Source organism: Scyliorhinus canicula, chromosome 22, assembly GCF_902713615.1.
Source record: "Scyliorhinus canicula chromosome 22, sScyCan1.1, whole genome shotgun sequence".
Lineage (NCBI taxonomy): Eukaryota > Metazoa > Chordata > Chondrichthyes > Carcharhiniformes > Scyliorhinidae > Scyliorhinus > Scyliorhinus canicula.
In genome coordinates, this window is record NC_052167.1 from 6,891,069 (window position 1) to 6,913,283 (window position 22,215).

Below are 22,215 nucleotides of genomic sequence, written 5' to 3' on the forward strand. Positions count from 1 at the left end.
AACTACCATCCCGAACAAGAGAGAATCCAACTATCTCCCCTACATTGAGTTACCATAACTGTTCCCCCACTGAATCCTGGGGGTTACATTGACCAGAAACTGAACTGGACTCGTCATATAAATACTGTGGCTATGAGAGCAGGTCACAGGCTGGGGATTCTGCAGAGGGCAACTCATCTCCTGACTCCCCAAAGCTTGCTCACCATTAACAAGGCATAAATCAGGAGTGTGATGGAATACTCTCTACTTATCTGGTTGAGTGCAGCTCCAGCAGTACAAGAAGTTTGACACCAGCCATGAAAAAGTAGCCCACTTGATTTGCACCCCAGCCACCAATATTCAACATTCACTCCCTCCAACACCAAGACACAGTGACAGCCGTGTGCACCATCTACAAGATGGACCAGGCCCTTCAACAGCACCTTCCGAACCCACAACCTCTACCACTCCTAAGGAACAGCACCATCTGCAAGTTACCCTCAATGTCATTCACCAAAACGACTTGTAACAATATCACCCCTCCGTTCCTTCACTGTCAGTGGGTCAATGCCCTGGAACTCCTTCCCTAACAGCACTGTGGGTGTACCTACACTACATGGACTGCAGCAGTTCGAGAAGGCAGCTCCCCCCTACCTTCACCAGGGCTACTAGGGGTGGGCAATAAATGCTGGTGTAGCCAGTGATGGCCAAATTCCGTAAATCAATTTAAGAAAAGAAATAAAGCAAGCAATTTCTGTTTTTTGTGTATTCTCGTTTCTCCAACTCGTGGAAAACAGTAAGAAGTCTTACAACACCAGGTTAAAGTCCAACAGGTTTGTTTCAAACACTAACTTTCGGAGCGCAGCTCCTTCCTCAGGTGAAACAAACCTGTTGGACTTTAACCTGGTGTTGTAAGACTTCTTACTGTGCTCACCCCAGTCCAACGCCGGCATCTCCACATCGTGGAAAACAGGCTTCCCTCCTGCTGATATCTATTTAACTATTGACTCAAATGGGATTCTCCTGATGGTAAAACCATTGTCGTAGAGACTGATGATTTTTTTAAATCTTTGATTTCAGGCAGATAAAGGGGAGAAGGGAGATGCGGTAAGGACAGTTATTTTCTATTTACAAGTAAAATATTGAACATTACAATGCTCAGATGATTTCAGCATGTAATTCCTATGGTTAGCACCTCAGACACCAGAGAGAAGAAATTATTTTGTGTTCAGAAGCAAGCAGTAAATTGTAGGCTTGAACATTATCAGGATGAAATGTTAGAAGTGTTTCATATGCTTTCAATTCCTATAATTCACTGATTCAAAGGACTGAAATATTTCCGTGTCACAGCGCTGCAACGTGTTACCTGCCCAAAGCACGATCTTCAGAAGTTCAAATTATTTGAAGTTCTAGAATCCCTACTGTGGAGAAGGAGGCCATTCAACCCATCGAGTCTGTCGAACCTCTCGAGGAGCACATTTCATAGGCCCACACCCCTACTCTATCCCCCAAATCCCCAACTAATACTTTTGGGCACGGAGGGGCAATTTAGCACGGCGCATCCACCTAATTCTTACTAGAGCGAAGAAGGAAGAGAGGTGCGTGGTTCCTCTCTGTGTGGAATGCACTGCCAGCAGAGGTAGTGGAGTCAGAGTCATTAGGGACATTTAAGCGACTCTTGGGCAGGCACATGGACAGCAGTAAATTGAAGGGGGTGTAGGTTAGGTTGATCTTAGATTAGGGTAAATGGTCGACACAACACTGTGCGCCGAGGGGCCTGTACTGTGCTGTGTTCTATGTTCTAACCTGCACATCTTTGGACTGTGGGAGGAAACCGGAGCACCCGGAGGAAACCCATGCAGACACGGGGAGAACATGCAGACTCCACACAGACAGTCACCCGAGGCTGGAATAGAACCCGGGTCCCTGGCGCTGTGAGACAGCAGTGCTAACTACTGTGCGACCGTACTGCCCTTGTCGCAAAATCACACCGTGCAATTAATGGAAAAGACGAGAAAATACTGAATGGCTGCGAATTCAAGCAGGGCGAATATTCACATTCAACAACGTTTGGAAAAATCCATCCAAATAGTTGCACTCACATTGTCCTGCTAGTTTTCTCCTTCAATAAATGATCTAATTTCCTTTTGAAAGTTACAGTTAAATCTGCAGGCAATGCATTTGAAATTACAATGAGCCACAAAATGTCGATTCTGACTAAACGTGTCATAAATGTGGTATCAGATACATTATTTGGAAACTTAGAGCAAGCCTGTACACAATAGAACAACCCTAACCATCGCTGAATAATACGCACTTTAATTGCTTTAAATATCTTGCTGTACTATATGGACTGCACTCTCTGAGGGATTTGCACCCAGTTAGCATAATTTATAAGTCTGATGGAGTAGAACTATCTCAATTCCTCAAATCGTGGTGTGATTGTTTCATGAATTATCTGCGGCGATTGTCTTGTGTATGTACTGAAGGATGTTGGTTATTTTTATAGGTGAGTGGTCCTCCAGGACCGCCCGGGCCAGAGGGGCCTCCAGGTTCAATGGTAAGATTTCAATCTGTGCACATCACCAGGAAACCGGTATTGTATGAAAAACTCCAACCAAGATGAAGTTAAGAGACAATCTTGTGGAAAAGAGGGGAAAGGTGTAGATGGTTAGCGTTAAGCTCATGAAAAGTTTAATTTTAAAGTTAGTAGGAGTTCTTTTAAAGTTCTCATGTCGCTGGGGAGGGGTGTGTTTCTGGCAAAAGATGTATACTTCGATTTAAATTGCATCCTCTGATGGTGCTGTAACAACCCCTACGGTTTGCTGTCCGGTGGAAAGAAATAACTTTCACTTTTAAAACACTTTCAACACCTCCGGATGTTCCAAAGCAACAATTTTAAAACAGTTGCTTTTTTAAAGAAAACATATAGTTGACATGCAGTGAGATCACATACATGTAGAACACGTGAATGATTCACACCCATTAGATCACCCTTAATATATGTACCCGGTTGCTTTAAATGAATCATATCTTGTATCTAAGGACCCATAATGTCTCAAATGTTCCTGTTAGAATATACAAATATGATGTGGAGATGCCGGCGTTGGACTGGGATGAGCACAGTAAGAAGTCTTACAGCAACAGGTTAAAGTCCAACATGTTTGTTTCAAACACGAGCTTTCGGAGCACTGCTCCTTCCTCAGGTGAATTCTTCATTCCTCATTCACCTGAGGAAGGAGCAGTGCTCCGAAAGCTCGTGTTTGAAACAAACCTGTTGGACTTTAACCTGGTGTTGTAAGACTTCTTACAATATACAAATAAGCAAAGGTATTGTCTGTATGAAATGTAATTTCTATTTAAAATTGGATTTCTGATCTGTTTTATTCAGGGAACACACGGTCTTCCAGGAGCAAAGGTAATTTTAATTACACTCAAACTACTTTTAAATTGCACATAATGCAGGTTATGGAAATTTCCTTGGTGCCTTTCTTTAATCTTTTCCCTACATCTGCGTTGGTTAAAATGTGTAGACTGCTAAAAATGGAAAGTAGTTGTGAATTGTGACAGGCTTTTTAATATTGTGCATTTTAAACGAGAACCATTTCTCCGATGAGAACATAAGAACTAGGAGCAGGATGAGGCCATTCAGCCCCACGAGCTTGCTCTGCCAGTCAGTACGTTCATTGCTAATCTCCTCTTGGCCTAAACTCCACTTATTGCCTGTTCCCCATAATCCTTCGACCCATTGCTAATTAAAAATCTGTCCATCTCCTCCTTAAATTTACTCAAGGTTCTGGCATCCACCACACTCTGGGGTAGTGCATTCCACACATTCACAACTCTTTAAGAGAAGTAATTTGTCCTAATCTCTGTTTTAAATCTGCTGCCCCTTATCCTAAAACAATACCCTCTCATTCTAGATTGCCCCACAAGATGAAGCATCAGCTATACATCCACTGTCAATATCTTTTATCATCTTGTATACCTCAATTAGATCTTCTCTCATTCTTCTAAACTCAGGAGAGTATAGGCCTAAACTGCTCAATCTCTCTTCATAAAGCAATCCCCTCATCTCTGGAATCATTCTAGTGAACCTCCTCTGAACTGCCTCTTAAGGCAACTACATCACTCCTCAAATAAGGAGACCAAAACTGTACACCGTATCCCAGGTGCAGTCTCACTAACACCTTGTACAGTTGCAGCAACACTTCTCTACTTTATAGCTATAAAGGCCAAATTTCCATTTGCCTTCCTTATTTACATTCTGTACCCGCATACTAGTTTTCTGTGATTCATGCACAAGGACAACCAGATCCCTCTGCATCGGAGCACTCTGGGGCTTCTCTCTATTTAGATAATAAGTTGCCTTTCCGTTTACCGACCAAAATGGATAACTCGCACTTACCCACGTTAAACTCAATCTGCCAAAGGCTGGCCCACTCACCTAACCTATCTGTATCTATTTGTAAATTCCTTATTTCTTTGTTGCAACTTACTATCCCACCTATTTTAGTGTCAGCTGCAAATTTGGCTACAGTACCTTCTACCCCTGTATCCAAGTCATTAATATAGATTATAAATTGCTGGGGCCCCAGGACCGAACCCTGTGGCACCCCACTAGTTATGTCTTGCCGGCCAGAAACAGACCCATTTATCCCGACTCTCTGCCTTCTGTAAGTTAGCCAGTCTTCAAGCTAATAAATTACCCCTGACCCCACCTGATTGTACCTTGTGTAGCAACCTTTTGTGAGGCACCTTATCAAATACCTTCTGGAAGTCCAGATATACTGCATCTACTGGGTGTCCATTGTCCACTTGGCTTGTTACATCTTTGAAGAACTCTAGCAAATTAGTCAAACAATATTTACCCTTCATAAAACCATGCAGACTCTGGTGGATTGCGTTTTGACTTTCCAAATGTCCTGTTGTCATTTCCTTAATAATGGATTTCCCAACGACAGGTATTAAACTAACTGGTCCATAGTTTAGAACTCCGATGAAGAGTCAGTCAGACAAAAAAATAGCTCCCTTCTCTCTCCACAGAGGCTGCACATTGTCCAGCATTTTCTGTTTTTGTTTCAGAATTCAGCACCCGCGGTAATTTGCTTTTATCTCTGGTCCATTGTTTCCTATTTTCTGCCTCCCTCCCATTTTGAAAAAGGACGGTAGGTTAATGTTTTTCCAATCCATTGGAACCTTTTCCACATCCAGGGAATTTTGGAATGTTACAACGAATGGATCCACTGGGCCCAATCTTGAGGCTCCTTCACCACCCGTGGAGGCTCTTTCCCCCTGAAGCTGCTCTCCCTTCCCCACTGTTTTCACTCACTGGTTCCATCTCTCTAACTGTTTCTCACTCTGAACGGACCTCACAAGAAACAAGCTGTCCTGACCATTATCTCGGAGTGATTTTGCTCCCTCAAAAGGGGAAGATCTTTGGCCAGAAGTCCATGAGCTTTCATCTTCCCCATGGTTTCAACATTTAGCTTTTATTCCCACCCTCAGAATCCCCCCCCATGGAGCTGATGTTTAAACATGTCAATAGTGAGCAATGTTAGAGACTGTTGTGACTTGTTTAAGGTGATTCTGGTAAATCCTTTATCCATGATGTAAGTGCTGGCAAATGGGATTAGGTGGGCAGGTCAGAGCCTTTCATGCATCGGTGCAGACTCAATGGGCTGAAGGGAGTTTCCTGTATTGTAGTATTCTATGATTCTGTGATGATGCCCTTGTAACATTTGCTGTCCTCAAAACTTTGTTCCATTTGGCTTGTGTCATGATTGTTTAAGTTCTTGGTCCTGGAAGGCTAGTTATCAAACACTGTGAATATAATGACCTGGAAACATTTTTGACCGGCAAAGTTTTAATATCCTTTAGCACTGGGAATTGCTTTGGTCTTTGCGATATCAGTATCTACCCAACTCAACAAATTTCAAGAGTAAAAACAGAGAGTGCTGAGTGAATCTGTCTGTGTCCAGTCCTGTGCCAAATGTATCTGGCCGCTAACAGATGCTCCCTCTCACTCCACCCTAGTTTCAGTTAACTGTCAACGTTCCCACATAACCTCGTCACTTTCAGTCTCCCGGGATTCCATTCAGATGCTGCATCCATATCTGGTGCATTGGCCTAGAGCCTGGTACACAACCTTGGAGCTTATGCCTCACAAGTTAGTTTACTGCCAGCTGCCATATTGCTACCGTTATTCCAACTTCATGTTTTCCCTTTCAACTGGGACGATTTTCAAGATATTTGAAACTTGGTGTCACCGTAACCCTGCCATTAACTTAATTACATTATTCAGGCTGGTATTAAAAGAAAGTCTGCCAAAAATTTGTGTTAACAATAGTATCAAATTTCATGCTCATGTGGCAGGGCCCAGTGGTATGATGCTGGTGGATAAGAAGGGTGGGGGGTGGTGAGAGACCCACAGTTAGGATAGTCACGTGGGTGGAATGTGAGAGGGCTAGGAGGTCCGGTCAAGAGGTCAAGGGTGCTTGCGCATCTTTAAAAGTTTGAAGGCCGAGTGGCAATGCTGCAGGAGACTCACCTGAGGGTGAAGGACCAGGTGAGACTTAAAAAGGGCTGGGTTAGTCCGGTGTTTCATTCTGGATTTGACGGAAGAGCTCGAGGGGTAGCGGTAATGGTCAGAAAAAGGGTTCGCTTCCAGATGGAGAAGGTGATGGCAGATCAGGGGGGTAGATATGTGATTGTGACAGGGATGCTTGAGGGGAGATTAGTGGCGCTGTTAAGTGTATACGGTCCCAATTGGGACAATGTGGGATTCACAAAGAAGGTGTTTGGGGCCATCCCCAACTTGGACACACACGAACTGATAGTGGGGGGGGGGGGGGGGGGGGGGGGGGGGACTGGAGCCAAGGTTGGACAGGTCACGGCCATGCTTGCTGGTCCAGTCAGGGGGGTCGAAGGCGCTGGCTGGGCTAATGGTGGAAATGGGAGGGGTGGACCCTTGGAGGTTTCTGCACCCGAGGGAACGGGAGGACTCGTTTTTGGAAGAGGAGAAGGCACCACTGGAAGGGATGAAAGCAAAGTGGGAGGAAGAGTTGGGAGAGGATATGGAGGAGGGGTTCTGGTGTGCGGTGCTTCGGAGAGTGAATGGCTTCACCTCGTGCGCGATGTTGGGGCCGATACAGCTGAAGGTGGCGTAGAGAGCACACCTCACAAGGGCAAGGATTGGAGGGAGGGGAGCTGTGTGGGTTAATGGCGACTATGGGTGATCCCTAATTCCATTTTGTCATTTGTTTGTGTGAACATGCGGGCTAATGTTTAGGGTTTAGTGGGAGGTTGGGATTATTAATATGGGGATTGACATATTTGTTACTGATTATTGTTTATTGTTGGTGGGTGTAAATTTGGGAGAAAATGTGAAAGAGGAGGAGAATAAAAAATATTTTTAAAAAAACAATAGTATCAAATTTGCAGCTACTACGATAGATGACTGGTTCAATAATGTTACTTACAAAACTGGGAAGTGATACACCTTGATGTATCTATGATAGATATGACATTGTTGAAGGTAATGTGCTATTATTTTGTCATTGCCACAGGGTGATCCTGGGTTGGGTGGTGCAAAAGGTGATCGAGGTGATCGAGGTCCCCTGGGACTGCCTGTAAGTTACATCTCCTGTTGCAAACACCAGACCTCGGTTCTGGCATGTAGTTGTCATTTCAGGATTTCAGGGCATGAGAGTGTGTATAACATATACTTCAAATCAGATTAACCCTCAAAGAGCTAATAATGTAGAAAGCATCTAACTATAATGTGTGTGTGAATGCACGTCAGACTCGAGTTTCTAAGGTTAGGTAATTCAAAGTCATGTACAGCAAGGTGACCAGATCCAGAGATCAACATCTGCCCACCCAGGCTTCCTTCGAAACGTTTGAACTCAACACCCTGTGGAGGAAACTGGAATAGTCCTTCACATTCTGCAGAAACATGGCCCCCAGCCATCAACCTGAGAGATGTCTTTAGTGATGCAAACCACAGATAATCCACAGCACCCACGCCTACCCTTGCAATAAAACTAGCGGGGAAAATAAAACTTTCACTTTTCGCCGAGAGAATGGAAGACAGTCAGATTGGAGAAAAGCGGTGGGAGGGCAAAGGTCCAAGCCTGGGATTTAGAAACCAAGTCGCCAGTTCTAAGTCTTGTCGCCAGTTCTAAGTTTTGCTCCCAGAGGGCTCCCCTGACGGAACCACTGTGTTTAAAAGTGCAAATGCCAACTGAGACTTTGTGCATTTGTGTCCTCAACATAAATAAGAATGAATTTGGCACCTGTGTCCAATTTGGGTCTGAGAGAGGAAACAGGGCAAACTGGGACAACATTGTCACTTTGCAATGTCCACATGTACAGTTGCTGAGACCTCAATGTTTGGACGAACAAGAACTGCTCTGAATTCAATTGGCCAAATATTATTCAGCTGTGTGTGCATGCCCGCAATTATGTTTAGGCCGTCTATCTTGATAAAAGATTAGATAAATTGAAAAACTAAACTAAAAAAGCACATGACACTGAATCCTGAAATTATGGAAAAGGGATAGTTTCTTTAACTCCCATTGACCAAATTTCCATTGGTGGAGTGGGCAATCAAAAATTAAATGACTAACTTTTCCTCAATAATTTGCAGCTATCTGTAAAGTGTCATTTCAATTGCATAAGAACACAGAACTAGGTGTAGGTGGAGGCAATTCAGCCCTAGATCCTGCAGTGCTATTCACTAAGATTGTGAATGATCTCCTACCTCAACTTCACCATCCCATACTCGCCCCATACTGAATTTCCTTAGTGCTCAGAAAGCTATTGAACCCAGCCTCCGATGACTGAGCACCCACTGCTCTCTGGCGTACAGAATTCCAAAGATGTACTTCCTTCTGAAAGACAGCATTTCTCCTTAACTCGATTTTAAATTGTTGAGCCTCAAACCTGCGTCCATGACCCCCTCATTCGCGACTCTGCAGCCATTGGAAACAGCTGTGAAAACCTCCAAAAGAATTTTGTACATTATAATGAGATTGTTTATCATTCTGCTAAACTCCTTCCATGAAACACAGACCCATTCTACTCAATCTATCTAATATCAATCTCAGTAACGGGAGAAAGATCTCTCCTCATTACAAGACTGTCAATAGAACTATGAAATAGGTGAGTGAAAATACAAGCCTAAATTAAACTTGAGCAGCATTAAAACAACAGAGAGGCTCGCCAGAACAGACTAAGTATTGAATGCTGAAATGTTATAGCCTGACCTCAAGACCCAAGTGTTATGATAACCACTTTCTTTCCACATTAAATATTTTGCTGTCCATTAAAGGAATAATATAATGGACAGAAAACGTTGCTGTATCATCCACATCGGCATAATTCATCGCCAGTCCAATCCACATGTATCACAATTCAGTTTCAATCACATGCCATGCGGATCATACTCTCTACCAATTGTAGAGATTTACCATTCAGATTTTCACAACTAGAACTTGTACTGGTTTCAGAACGTTCCCACTGCCAGGTAGAAATGTAAAACGGTGACATTGGTTCTATTACCAAGTACACTGCAAAGAATTAGAAATCTTCATAGCTAGCGAGCTTGAAATACTCAACTGTATGGTTTGTTTTTCTAAGGGCATTCTTGTGTGCTGACAGATATGTCAAGTCCTCCTCTCTTTCAACGTTATGTCATCACCTTTCATTGAGTTGTGCCAACACATGTCCCTTTTCACTGCTACACTCATATCTTCCCCACTGTTCTTTCCACTTCTAACACTTCATACACCGTCCAGGGTGCTTCTGGCTTTGACGGACAGCCTGGACCAGTGGTGAGTTCTGTACATCCATTCTCCTCGATCGTTCATTGCCTGCTCACTGCTGTTGGACTGCATTATGATTTTAATATTGCTGGATTACATGCCTGCTCAGTGGATCGTTTCCATTCTAAACGAAGCATGGGAAATATGCCAATGCATGCAACTGCTTATTTAACCTTTTGGTCAAACATTTATATTAGGAACTGCTTAAGTAACGTGACTGTTCACTGGGTACAAATATTTTAGCCACAGTGTTGTAATTCTGGTAAATTAACAAATGTGGGAGGTCAAAATTTAGCCCCTTACTGTTTTCTAAAAATAAGGTGTTCTCCTGAACAGTACCCAATTTTGGTTCTATGTTTGATATTTTCAAATGTCCTACATTTACATGTACCAAAGCAATCTGTGGTTTATTATAAATTTATTCTGTCTTAGTAGATCTGAAGCATTTAATGTTGACGTGTAACTTGGGCCCATGACGTTAGAGCTATACTGGCCAAAGCACACCCTTAAATTACAGGGGAACATGTCTTCACACTGAATAATTTGGTACAATGATTATTGAATCATTGGAGTGAAATTCCAATTCAGTGGAAATAAAATTGGGCGGCTGATTCCCTGCCCTTGTTTTGTATCATTGCCCGAATTGAATTTCACCGCTATCATGATTTGTTTACATTGCTAGAATGCGTCATCTCTGGGAACCCACCACCCATGCTTAATTTTCTTCAATTGACACCCGTTTGTACAATCTCTGCTCGCTAAATTATAGAGTGAATATTCTCTTCCTATGGGGACACATTCCATTTATGTCAGGTCGCATCGTTGACAGTTAGAGGAGACAAATCTTAGGGACCCCCAATTGTGTAGATAGTAATGCAGGAGGTAAACCAGCCGAAACTGTGGAACTTACCAGAACAAGCCACTCCGACCAGGACTAGTCCACCCATTAGGTACAAGATTCGTAGATCAAAGCAATAACAATTCCAGCTCCTAGTGAATGATTTATCTCTCGGGAGCAGGACTAGCTCAATATGTCAACCTTCCTGGGGTACTGAGGTTCTCGGTCAGTATATCTACTGTGGGCCGTTGCTTTGGATTCAAACTTTCACCACCAACTGCATCATCTTAGAGCTACGTCCATTCCAAAGAGACCCCACCTTCTCCCCCTAGTCTCCATCTAAAGAGGATAGTCACAAGCTCAATAAGTAACTGCAGCTTGGAACCCCCTCCAGGTGTTCGCCAAGTAACCATCCACTGGAGACACCCACCACAAGCCCAACTGTTGGAGATGCAGAACTTCAGCAGTAATTTGTTTTCTGTCTGAACGTCAGTCCTGGAACGTGTATCTGTCTATCTTCTCATATCCAGCCTCCAGCAGTGTCTGTCAGTAGTTGGACACAGTATCTCATCACTTTAGGGTAAAGACTTGCCTTCAGCAGGGTGAATGTGCCTAACAAAGCGATTTACATTGTGCCAGGCACCTTGGATCTGGACATCCCCGTACAATCACACAATTTTACATAAGTAACAGTTGATTATAGTTTGAATCATTGCCTTAGAAGAATGTGTTGTTAACCCAGGGATGCAGAGAGTCTGCAATGCAGTTAGTACCTCCCTTCCTGAGGATGACTAGATTTTAAGTGGATTCCACTTTTTCAACTGATAAATCCTTAAGCAAAAAATAAATAGATTATGACAATGCTTAGGGTTGCCCATGGAGCTGTAAATTCTATATCCATTTCCCAATGAAGTTATACAGTAAGTTTGTAAACATTAATGTATTTGCTAAGATAGTGAAAGGATATTATTATCTCTGCCGGTGTTGTCAGACTGTTAATTGGACCTGCACAACTTTGGCAAAATCCTTTTGTTGCCGCACTCTGACTTTAAATTTACCTGTGATACCCGGAGAAATTAATCTAATTTTCACCCAGGAAATTAATATAGAAAAGAGGGCCACGAAAAACTGTTCCCACCCATAAAAAGCCAATTTATATCTCGTCGCTAATGTCAGTGACTTTCATTTCAATCATTCACCTAAATCACAGAAATCAGATTACAAGATTTATATTTGTCTGATTATGAAGAAGAACGTCATGTCGTGGGATGGATTTGTGGGATAGAGTCTCCCCTGATAGCGCATTCCTGAATCCAGCCGTGCCATCTCTGATGGGGGGGGCGGGAGTCACAAGACAGAGAGAAGAAAATTGGAGGACAGATGACCTCAAGCCATTCTCGTGCTTCCACCTGTACAACACACTGATAATTGGCTTGCAGAATGGAAATCACTGAGTCCTATTCACTCCAGTGGAGTAAACCCAGGATTATGTCACCAACAGAAATGCCCCAGTCCTACTAAGAGAGAGCGACTTAATTTTCTTTACGCTGAGCAATTGGTCCGTGTACTGTTCTCTGAATGAGCAAAGTGCTCTTTCGCTCTAACGTTGGGCCTTCTTCGTATATGGTATTGTTGTCTACGGTATTGTATACAGTATTGTTCACAGTGTTGTATACAGTATTGTTGTATACAGTATTGTATACGGTATTGCTGCTAGATAATGGGAGGAGATAGTCTGATGTTCTTCAATATATTCATTTCTATGTAGGGTGTGCCAGGGCCAGCAGGACCGAAAGGCGAAAGGGTAAGAGTGAGACACAATGTGGGACGATGAGCTAAAATGATTTAATTTTGAGTTTGTATGAATGCTGTTTAGAGACAGATAGCAGCAAATAGTCTCCTGAAAGTGCCGACAGGCGTTTGGTAATCATCTGAGCATCAAACCAAATCCACCAAGGTTCTTGTGTAGCCTCCTGTGAACATGTTACTGGCAACTCTGCTGGACTGGAGCACAAGATCTTCATTCTTCACTTGAGTATTTGTGGCCATATTCTGGCTTGGTTCCGAACAGATTGGTTGAGTTTGATGATGTTGTTGATTTCACTGCAGCTCTTCATCGATCAGAAAGATAAAGAGAGAGAAAAAGAGAACTCTCTGCACAGCCAAACATGATGGGCCAATCTCTCTCTCTCTCCTTGCTCTTTCTTTCTCCTCTCCTTGCTTTACCTACTCTCTGCTTACTTCTCTCTATTCTCTCTCCCTTCCATTCCTCTCTTTGTCTTTGCCCTCCCTCTCTCACCTTGCTTTCTATACATCATGTCTCTCCATGAATGGAGATGTGAAAGTGCCTTCTTTCCATAAATAATGGTGTAGAGCAGGCTTGTCCAACCTTTTGGAGGGGGGGGGGGGGGGGGGGGGGGGGGCACATTTCAAACATCCTCTCATTTTAGGGGCTGACGAGCAAATTTCAGAAAGACAAAGTTTGGCGCAAGTTAAACCTGATTTTTTTTTTTTCAAACCCGATAAATGAAAAGCAACTTGCTGAGCAAATAGACGATGAGTATTTAGAGTGTAATATGGTGAGAGTGTGTGTTCCCAGCTCACTCCCAGTCTCGCGGTTCTCACCCTCTCCCACTGAGAGTGGCTGTGTGTGTGTGTGGATGAGAACCTTGATTCTGGGAATAAGCCAGACATATGGACACACTCTGCCCCTGCAAGCACAGTACCCCCCCACCCCCCACAGTGCACACCCCTCTCACACTCACTCCATGCCCCTGCACACAGTCTCCACTCACTTACTTATTCAGATGCCAATGGGTCCCACTTCGACTGCCTCACGTCCTACTTCTGGGTGCCACTCTGGAAGTACTCTGCCACTCGAACTCACCTGGGCCCCACTCAAACTCACCTGGGCCCCACTCGAACTCACCTGGGCCCCAGCTCGACCTCACCTGGGCCCCACTCGAACTCACCGAGGCCCCACTCTAACTCACCTGGGCCCCACTCTAACTCACCTGGGCCCCACTCGAACTCACCTGGGCCCCAGCTCGACCTCACCTGGGCCCCAGCTCAAACTCACCTGGGCCCCACTCGAACTCACCGAGGCCCCACTCTAACTCACCTGGGCCCCACTAACTCACCTGGGACCCACTCTAACTCACCTGGGCCCCACTCGAACTCACCTGGGCCCCAGCTCGACCTCACCAATGGGTCCCTCACAGATGCCAATGGGTCCCACTTCGACTGCCTCACGTCCTACTTCTGGGTGCCACTCTGGAAGTACTCTGCCACTCGAACTCACCTGGGCCCCACTCGAACTCACCTGGGCCCCAGCTCGAACTCACCTGGGCCCCAGCTCGAACTCACCTGGGCCCCAACTCGAACTCACCTGGGCCCCAACTCGAACTCACCTGGGCCCCAGCTCGAACTCACCTGGGCCCCACGCAAAGTTGCCTGGGGCCCCCTTGAACACGCCTGGGTCCCCCTTTGAACTCGCCTGGGCCCCCCTTTGAACTCGCCTGGGCCCCCTTCAAATTGCCTTAGCTCTGCACCAGCCCACCTGGGCTCAAACTCGCCTGGGCCACACTCCGGGGCACGTCTGCTCCCTGGCCACAATCCTCAGGCCCCAAACTCACCATTACTGGCGTTCGCTGCTGCTCCACTCAAAGATTGTTTCTTTCCCACATTTGCTGCTGATAGGCTCGCTAGTTTGACCAGCGTTTTGAAAACTGGGTTCCGTGGGCCATGTGGAGGGACTTTGCGGCTGCATCCAGCCCGTGGCCATACATTGTGACCGTCCCAATCAGCAATCTGGGTGTAAATTGCAACTTGAATTGCAATGGCTTCCAAAGTGACGTTATTGCTAAAGTATCTGCTCCAGCTCATTTGCATCGTCACAAATGTCAAATTGTCGATGAAGCAGCAAAATCAGACAGCGCGATAGAATATAATTGCTTCAGGATAATATTCTTCCATGTGTTTAAGATTGGGAGCTTGGTGCAGTTTGATGTATACAGTTGGGAAATTGGTTTACGGCCCAAAAAAATAAGTTTTGAAGAAATTCTAGTCCTCTGCCTGTGAGGAACCTGATTTTAAATCCCAGAAAATGACCAAAAGAAGTACACTGAACCCTTTAGCCGCTTCATTAGTGAAGCATTCTTTAATGTTTAAAATCTTTTAACAGGTTCTATTTAGTGCCTTTGCGATAACAAACGATTGGCTCAGTTTGAAAGCCTCCTCAATTGGCCACAAACGACAGAAAGTCACCAAGCTAATTAGTTCAATATGTGGGCTGGGCCACTTCCAGTACAATGTTTTTCAACCAGTAAAAAAGATCACGGAACCTTGGTTTCCATTTAATTTGCACCAAAATGTCCTCAATCTATTCCACGGCTTTGGCCAATCAGTCAAATTGCTCTGGGAGAAATCAGCAAAAACTCTGGGTCGATGTGTTCTTAAAGACTGTCAAAAACATTAGTGATTTGAGTTGAGGATGGTTTTGCGTGTGTGGAGATGTTACCTGTACTCGGCCGTGAGGGAGTGGATAGTGGGCAAGGAAGAGACTGCAGCTGTGTGGGTGCTAATGGATGTATATCAGTAGCAGATACTTGACTTACCGTGGGCTTCTTTGAGAGGTCCTTGAGCTTTTTTCTGAACTGTGTGGCTTTGCTTGGTGTGATGGTGATGGCATTGAGCTATTATACAGCAATAAGAGTGGGTGATGAATACAAGAATATGTCAGTGGTAGAAGCAGGCAGGCTTAGTAACAGACTGGATTTGGGGTTTGAAGGAATTTGAACTTTGGGAGTGAGCGAGATGGTCATCATGTTGAGTGAATATTATCAACAGTTTTTTTTTATCAATAATGAGATGATTCCCAGGGATTTTGGGCAATGGGGTGACAGTACTGTACCTGAAAGAAGCTGAACATTGGGTCTGGAGTTGAGTCAGGGTTGAGTCGATAAGAGTGGGTGAAGGAATCGGGTAACAGTTTTCGTGGAGGGGATAGGCATGGGATTGTAGAGTTTGGAAGGAAGGAAGTATCCTGTGTAATTTCACATTCTGAATATCTAACTGGGGACACAGAAGACTGTCGTCAATTTCAGCATCATGCAATCATCAACCAACCTGACTGATAACACATGACAAGGGAGTTTTTGGTACAAAGATCTGTGGGAATTTAAATCTGATCAGCATTTTGTCTAATATTCACCATTCATTCCCCACTGTTTTTTTAAAGCACAATTGTGATAGTTAAGAAAGATATAACTACAGTTTTAAAAGTTCTGAATTTTTTGCTGAAAGTGGCTACATTTTGTTGAAAGTAGATACAACTGGTTAAAGTTACTTTCATCTTTTCCAGTGCTATCGTGTATATTTTTGCACAGTGGTTAGCACTGCTGCTTCACCGCACCAAGGATCTGGGCCCAATTCCAGCCTCGGGTGACTGTCCGTGCGGAGTCTGCACGTTCTCCCCGTGACTGCGTGGGTTTCCTCCGAGTGCTCCGGTTTCCTCCCACAGTCCAAAGATGTGCGGGATAGGTGGATTGGCCATGCTAAATTGCCCCTTAGTCTCCAGAGATGTGCAAGTTAGGTGGGGGTTGCAGCCTAGATAGGCTAATTCAGAGGGTTGTGCAGTCTCCATGGGCCCAATGGTCTTGTTCTACACTGTAGGAATTCTATGAACTGTTTTTGCGCAGTTGCTGCTCTGCACATCCCTTCCACGTTTACTGTCTTTCTGAAGATGCAAACTTCGGTTGGGATAGAATTCTCCATACCTGGGAAATTCACTGACCCGAATCTAACTGACTATCCTTGACACGAGTTGAGACAAGGGGTCATTGTAAACGCACATACTGGACAGGAAACCTGCAGCGTCCCAGTCTATGGTAGGACAGTGGTTAGCTCTGACGCCTCACAGTGCCAGGGTCCCAGGTTCGATTCCTGGCTTGGGTCATTGTCTGTGCGGAGTCTGCACGTTCTCCCCTGTCTGCGTGTGTTTCCTCCGGGTGCTCCGGTTTCCTCCCACAAGTCCCGAAAGACGCGCTGTTCAGTAATTTGGACATTCTGAATTCTCCCTCCGTGTACCCGAACAGGCGGCGGAATGTGGCGACTAGGGGCTTTTTACAGTAACTTCATTGCAATGTAAGCCTACTTGTGACAATAAAAGATTATTTTTATTATTAGCTACAGCGGAGAGCGAAATCAGGCAAGAGTGTAAAACTAGAGTTGCTCCAAATCCCAATAAATGGATTACGTTAAAACTAACGACAATATGTCAGAGTGAAATGAATAAAATGAAAATTGCTTATTGTCACGAGTAGGCTTCAATGAAGTTACTGTGAAAAGCCCCTAGTCGCCACATTACGGCGCCTGTCCGGGGAGGCTGGCACGGGAATCGAACCGCGCTGCTGGCCTGCTTGGTCTGCTTTAAAAGCCAGCGATTTAGCCCAGTGAGCTAAACCAGCCCCAGTGGTATTTCTTTGCGGAGACCATCACACGCACAAATGTGTACATTTACACACTCAAACGCGCGCACACATTTGCTCACTTACTTTCCAGCAAGAGCCATTGAACAATGATTTTGAATGGAAACTCTGGCATACTTTTTCCTTTTCCTATTCCTGGCACATAAACCGCTGATGGCACATCACTGGACAAAGAGAAGATAAAGGTCGAGTGCTTCTGCTCAATCTGTCTCGGTTCCATTTATATTGTTCCATTTATCAACTGAGCCATTTAGGAGCTAAAATGTTTATTTGTTGATGAAATGCGTGCATCTTGTGATTGGGAATGCAGACGTGTTAGCCAGCTGAACTCACTCAGTACCTGCCGTAACCTTCAGATTTACTATCCGTTTGTACTGCTGCAGAATGCATCCTGCCTTCTTCCAAATGAGGCAGCAGAGCCATTGGTATTTTTACACTCATTGTGACTTTAATAACGGGTATAGCACCAATAATGTATTGAGCAAAATCATTGTTTAAATTGATCTGTTTGCAATATTTATCTAACTGTGTTGGTATGTGTTTTAGGGGGATAAAGGAGATCCTGGATATGCTGGGCCAATTGGACCTCGGGGATTACCTGTAAGGAAGCTGGTTAATATTTTGTGCTTTGAGACTAACATAGTCAGTGAGAATGGAGTGTGTGTGGTTGATGCCACTAAGGGGTAAAATCGTGCTGGTTGCAAATCCTCACCCAAACACTCCTCACTCTCACCGCCGGTATTGGATTAAAGTTAGATTTAGCTTTGCCATGTGTTGCAAGTACTGTTTATTCTTCCAGATGAGACTGTAATCAACGGGGAGATAGCTGTCAATTTCAGTCAGGTGCACAGTTCCGTACCAGACAGGTGGGGCAAATTCAAAGCTATTTGGTGTCGGGTTCTGTGTTTACCGTACTCAATGAGTTGAAGACAATCCCCCAAACCCCCAGTTCTGAAATTCATTATTTTACTTTATATTTATTTATTTCTTTATTTATTTATCCCAGTCCGGAAGTAATTTTCTTGCCTTAACATCCCTGCCGGAATGTACCAATAACAAAGTGTAGGACGAGCACATCTTTGGACAAACCCTCGATACACCTGTAACTCTGGCATTGTGGGCCATTTTGTTACACATCAAGTTGTGGTGACAGTGTGACGCTGTGGTGACAGTGTGACGTTGTGGTGACAGTGTGACGCTGTGGTGACAGTGTGACGCTGTGGTGACAGTGTGACGCTGTGGTGACAGTGTGACGCTGTGGTGACAGTGTGACGCTGTGGGACAGTGTGACGCTGTGGTGACAGTGTGAGCTGTGGTGACAGTGTGACGTTGTGGTGACAGTGTGACGCTGTGGTGACAGTGTGACGCTGTGGTGACAGTGTGACGCTGTGGTGACAGTGTGACGTTGTGGTGACAGTGTGACGCTGTGGTGACAGTGTGACGTTGTGGTGACAGTGTGACGCTGTGGTGACAGTGTGACGTTGTGGTGACAGTGTGACGCTGTGGTGACAGTGTGACGCTGTGGTGACAGTGTGACGCTGTGGTGACAGTGTGACGCTGTGGTGACAGTGTGACGTTGTGGTGACAGTGTGACGCTGTGGTGACAGTGTGACGTTGTGGTGACAGTGTGACGCTGTGGTGACAGTGTGACGCTTGTGGTGACAGTGTGACGTGTGGCTGACAGTGTGACGCTGTGGTGACAGTGTGACGCTGTGGTGACAGTGTGACGTTGTGGTGACAGTGTGACGCTGTGGTGACAGTGTGACGCTGTGGTGACAGTGTGACGTTGTGGTGACAGTGTGACGTTGTGGTGACAGTGTGACGCTGTGGTGACAGTGTGACGTTGTGGTGACAGTGTGACGCTGTGGTGACAGTGTGACGTTGTGGTGACAGTGTGACGCTGTGGTGACAGTGTGACGTTGTGGTGACAGTGTGACGCTGTGGTGACAGTGTGACGCTGTGGCGACAGTGTGACGTTGTGGTGACAGTGTGACGCTGTGGTGACAGTGTGACGTTGTGGTGACAGTGTGACGTTGTGGTGACAGTGTGACGCTGTGGTGACAGTGTGACGTTGTGGTGACAGTGTGACGCTGTGGTGACAGTGTGACGTTGTGGTGACAGTGTGACGTTGTGGTGACAGTGTGACGCTGTGGTGACAGTGTGACGTTGTGGTGACAGTGTGACGCTGTGGTGACAGTGTGACGCTGTGGTGACAGTGTGACGTTGTGGTGACAGTGTGACGTTGTGGTGACAGTGTGACGCTGTGGTGACAGTGTGACGCTGTGGTGACAGTGTGACGTTGTGGTGACAGTGTGACGCTGTGGTGACAGTGTGACGCTGTGGTGACAGTGTGACGCTGTGGTGACAGTGTGACGCTGTGGTGACAGTGTGACGTTGTGGTGACAGTGTGACGCTGTGGTGACAGTGTGACGTTGTGGTGACAGTGTGACGCTGTGGTGACAGTGTGACGTTGTGGTGACAGTGTGACGTTGTGGTGACAGTGTGACGCTGTGGTGACAGTGTGACGCTGTGGTGACAGTGTGACGTTGTGGTGACAGTGTGACGCTGTGGTGACAGTGTGACGCTGTGGTGACAGTGTGACGCTGTGGTGACAGTGTGACGCTGTGGTGACAGTGTGACGTTGTGGTGACAGTGTGACGCTGTGGTGACAGTGTGGCGTTGTGGTGACAGTGTGACGCTGTGGCGACAGTGTGGCGTTGTGGTGACAGTGTGACGCTGTGGTGACAGTGTGACGCTGTGGTGACAGTGTGACGCTGTGGTGACAGTGTGACGTTGTGGTGACAGTGTGACGCTGTGGTGACAGTGTGACGCTGTGGTGACAGTGTGACGTTGTGGTGACAGTGTGACGTTGTGGTGACAGTGTGACGTTGTGGTGACAGTGTGACGCTGTGGTGACAGTGTGACGTTGTGGTGACAGTGTGACGCTGTGGTGACAGTGTGACGCTGTGGTGACAGTGTGACGCTGTGGTGACAGTGTGACGCTGTGGTGACAGTGTGGCGTTGTGGCGACAGTGTGAAGCTGTGGTGACAGTGTGACGTTGTGGTGACAGTGTGACGTTGTGGTGACAGTGTGACGCTGTGGTGACAGTGTGACGCTGTGGTGACAGTGTGACGTTGTGGTGACAGTGTGACGTTGTGGTGACAGTGTGACGCTGTGGTGACAGTGTGACGTTGTGGTGACAGTGTGACGCTGTGGTGACAGTGTGACGCTGTGGTGACAGTGTGACGTTGTGGTGACAGTGTGACGCTGTGGTGACAGTGTGATGCTGTGGCGACAGTGTGACGTTGTGGTGACAGTGTGACGCTGTGGCGACAGTGTGACGTTGTGGTGACAGTGTGACGTTGTGGTGACAGTGTGACGTTGTGGTGACAGTGTGACGCTGTGGTGACAGTGTGACGTTGTGGTGACAGTGTGACGCTGTGGTGACAGTGTGACGTTGTGGTGACAGTGTGACGCTGTGGTGACAGTGTGATGCTGTGGCGACAGTGTGACGTTGTGGTGACAGTGTGACGCTGTGGCGACAGTGTGACGCTGTGGTGACAGTGTGGCGCTGTGGTGACAGTGTGGCGTTGTGGTGACAGTGTGACGTTGTGGTGACAGTGTGGCGCTGTGGTGACAGTGTGGCGTTGTGGTGACAGTGTGACGCTGTGGTGACAGTGTGACGCTGTGGTGACAGTGTGACGCTGTGGTGACAGTGTAGCATTGTGGCGACAGTGTGGCGTTGTGGCGACAGTGTGAAGCTGTGGTGACAGTGTGACGTTGTGGTGACAGTGTGACGCTGTGGTGACAGTGTGACGTTGTGGTGACAGTGTGACGCTGTGGTGACAGTGTGACGCTGTGGTGACAGTGTGACGCTGTGGTGACAGTGTGACGCTGTGGTGACAGTGTGACGCTGTGGTGACAGTGTGACGCTGTGGTGACAGTGTGACGGTGTGGTGACAGTGTGACGCTGTGGTGACAGTGTGACGCTGTGGTGACAGTGTGACGCTGTGGTGACAGTGTGACGCTGTGGTGACAGTGTGACGCTGTGGTGACAGTGTGACGCTGTGGTGACAGTGTGACGTTGTGGTGACAGTGTGACGCTGTGGTGACAGTGTGACGCTGTGGTGACAGTGTGACGCTGTGGTGACAGTGTGACGCTGTGGTGACAGTGTGACGTTGTGGTGACAGTGTGACGTTGTGGTGACAGTGTGACGCTGTGGTGACAGTGTGACGTTGTGGTGACAGTGTGACGCTGTGGTGACAGTGTGACGTTGTGGTGACAGTGTGACGCTGTGGTGACAGTGTGACGTTGTGGTGACAGTGTGACGCTGTGGTGACAGTGTGACGCTGTGGTGACAGTGTGACGTTGTGGTGACAGTGTGACGCTGTGGTGACAGTGTGACGTTGTGGTGACAGTGTGACGTTGTGGTGACAGTGTGACGCTGTGGTGACAGTGTGACGTTGTGGTGACAGTGTGACGCTGTGGCGACAGTGTGACGTTGTGGTGACAGTGTGACGTTGTGGTGACAGTGTGACGCTGTGGTGACAGTGTGACGTTGTGGTGACAGTGTGACGCTGTGGTGACAGTGTGACGCTGTGGTGACAGTGTGACGTTGTGGTGACAGTGTGACGTTGTGGTGACAGTGTGACGCTGTGGTGACAGTGTGACGCTGTGGTGACAGTGTGACGTTGTGGTGACAGTGTGACGCTGTGGTGACAGTGTGACGCTGTGGTGACAGTGTGACGCTGTGGTGACAGTGTGACGCTTGTGGTGACAGTGTGACGCTGTGGTGACAGTGTGACGTTGTGGTGACAGTGTGACGCTGTGGTGACAGTGTGACGTTGTGGTGACAGTGTGACGTTGTGGTGACAGTGTGACGCTGTGGTGACAGTGTGACGCTGTGGTGACAGTGTGACGTTGTGGTGACAGTGTGACGCTGTGGTGACAGTGTGACGCTGTGGTGACAGTGTGACGCTGTGGTGACAGTGTGACGCTGTGGTGACAGTGTGACGCTGTGGTGACAGTGTGACGCTGTGGTGACAGTGTGACGCTGTGGTGACAGTGTGACGTTGTGGTGA

At 46.5% G+C, this 22,215-nt stretch overlaps 1 protein-coding gene across 15 annotated transcripts in view; it reads left to right on the top strand.

The window, feature by feature from the left end:
* Nucleotides 1-22,215, top strand: part of col13a1 (collagen, type XIII, alpha 1) — a 282,216-nt gene that overhangs the window by 218,837 nt on the left and 41,164 nt on the right. For 12 of the 15 annotated variants that reach the window (XM_038782842.1, XM_038782844.1, XM_038782840.1 and 9 more), the window contains 7 exons: nucleotides 1,060-1,086; nucleotides 2,489-2,539; nucleotides 3,371-3,397; nucleotides 7,548-7,610; nucleotides 9,780-9,815; nucleotides 12,413-12,448; nucleotides 17,679-17,732. In XM_038782842.1, coding sequence (XP_038638770.1) covers nucleotides 1,060-1,086; nucleotides 2,489-2,539; nucleotides 3,371-3,397; nucleotides 7,548-7,610; nucleotides 9,780-9,815; nucleotides 12,413-12,448; nucleotides 17,679-17,732 — 294 coding nt within the window. The remainder of the gene's footprint in view (nucleotides 1-1,059; nucleotides 1,087-2,488; nucleotides 2,540-3,370; nucleotides 3,398-7,547; nucleotides 7,611-9,779; nucleotides 9,816-12,412; nucleotides 12,449-17,678; nucleotides 17,733-22,215) is intronic. The other 3 variants (XM_038782845.1, XM_038782851.1, XM_038782853.1) reach the window with 3 other exon arrangements.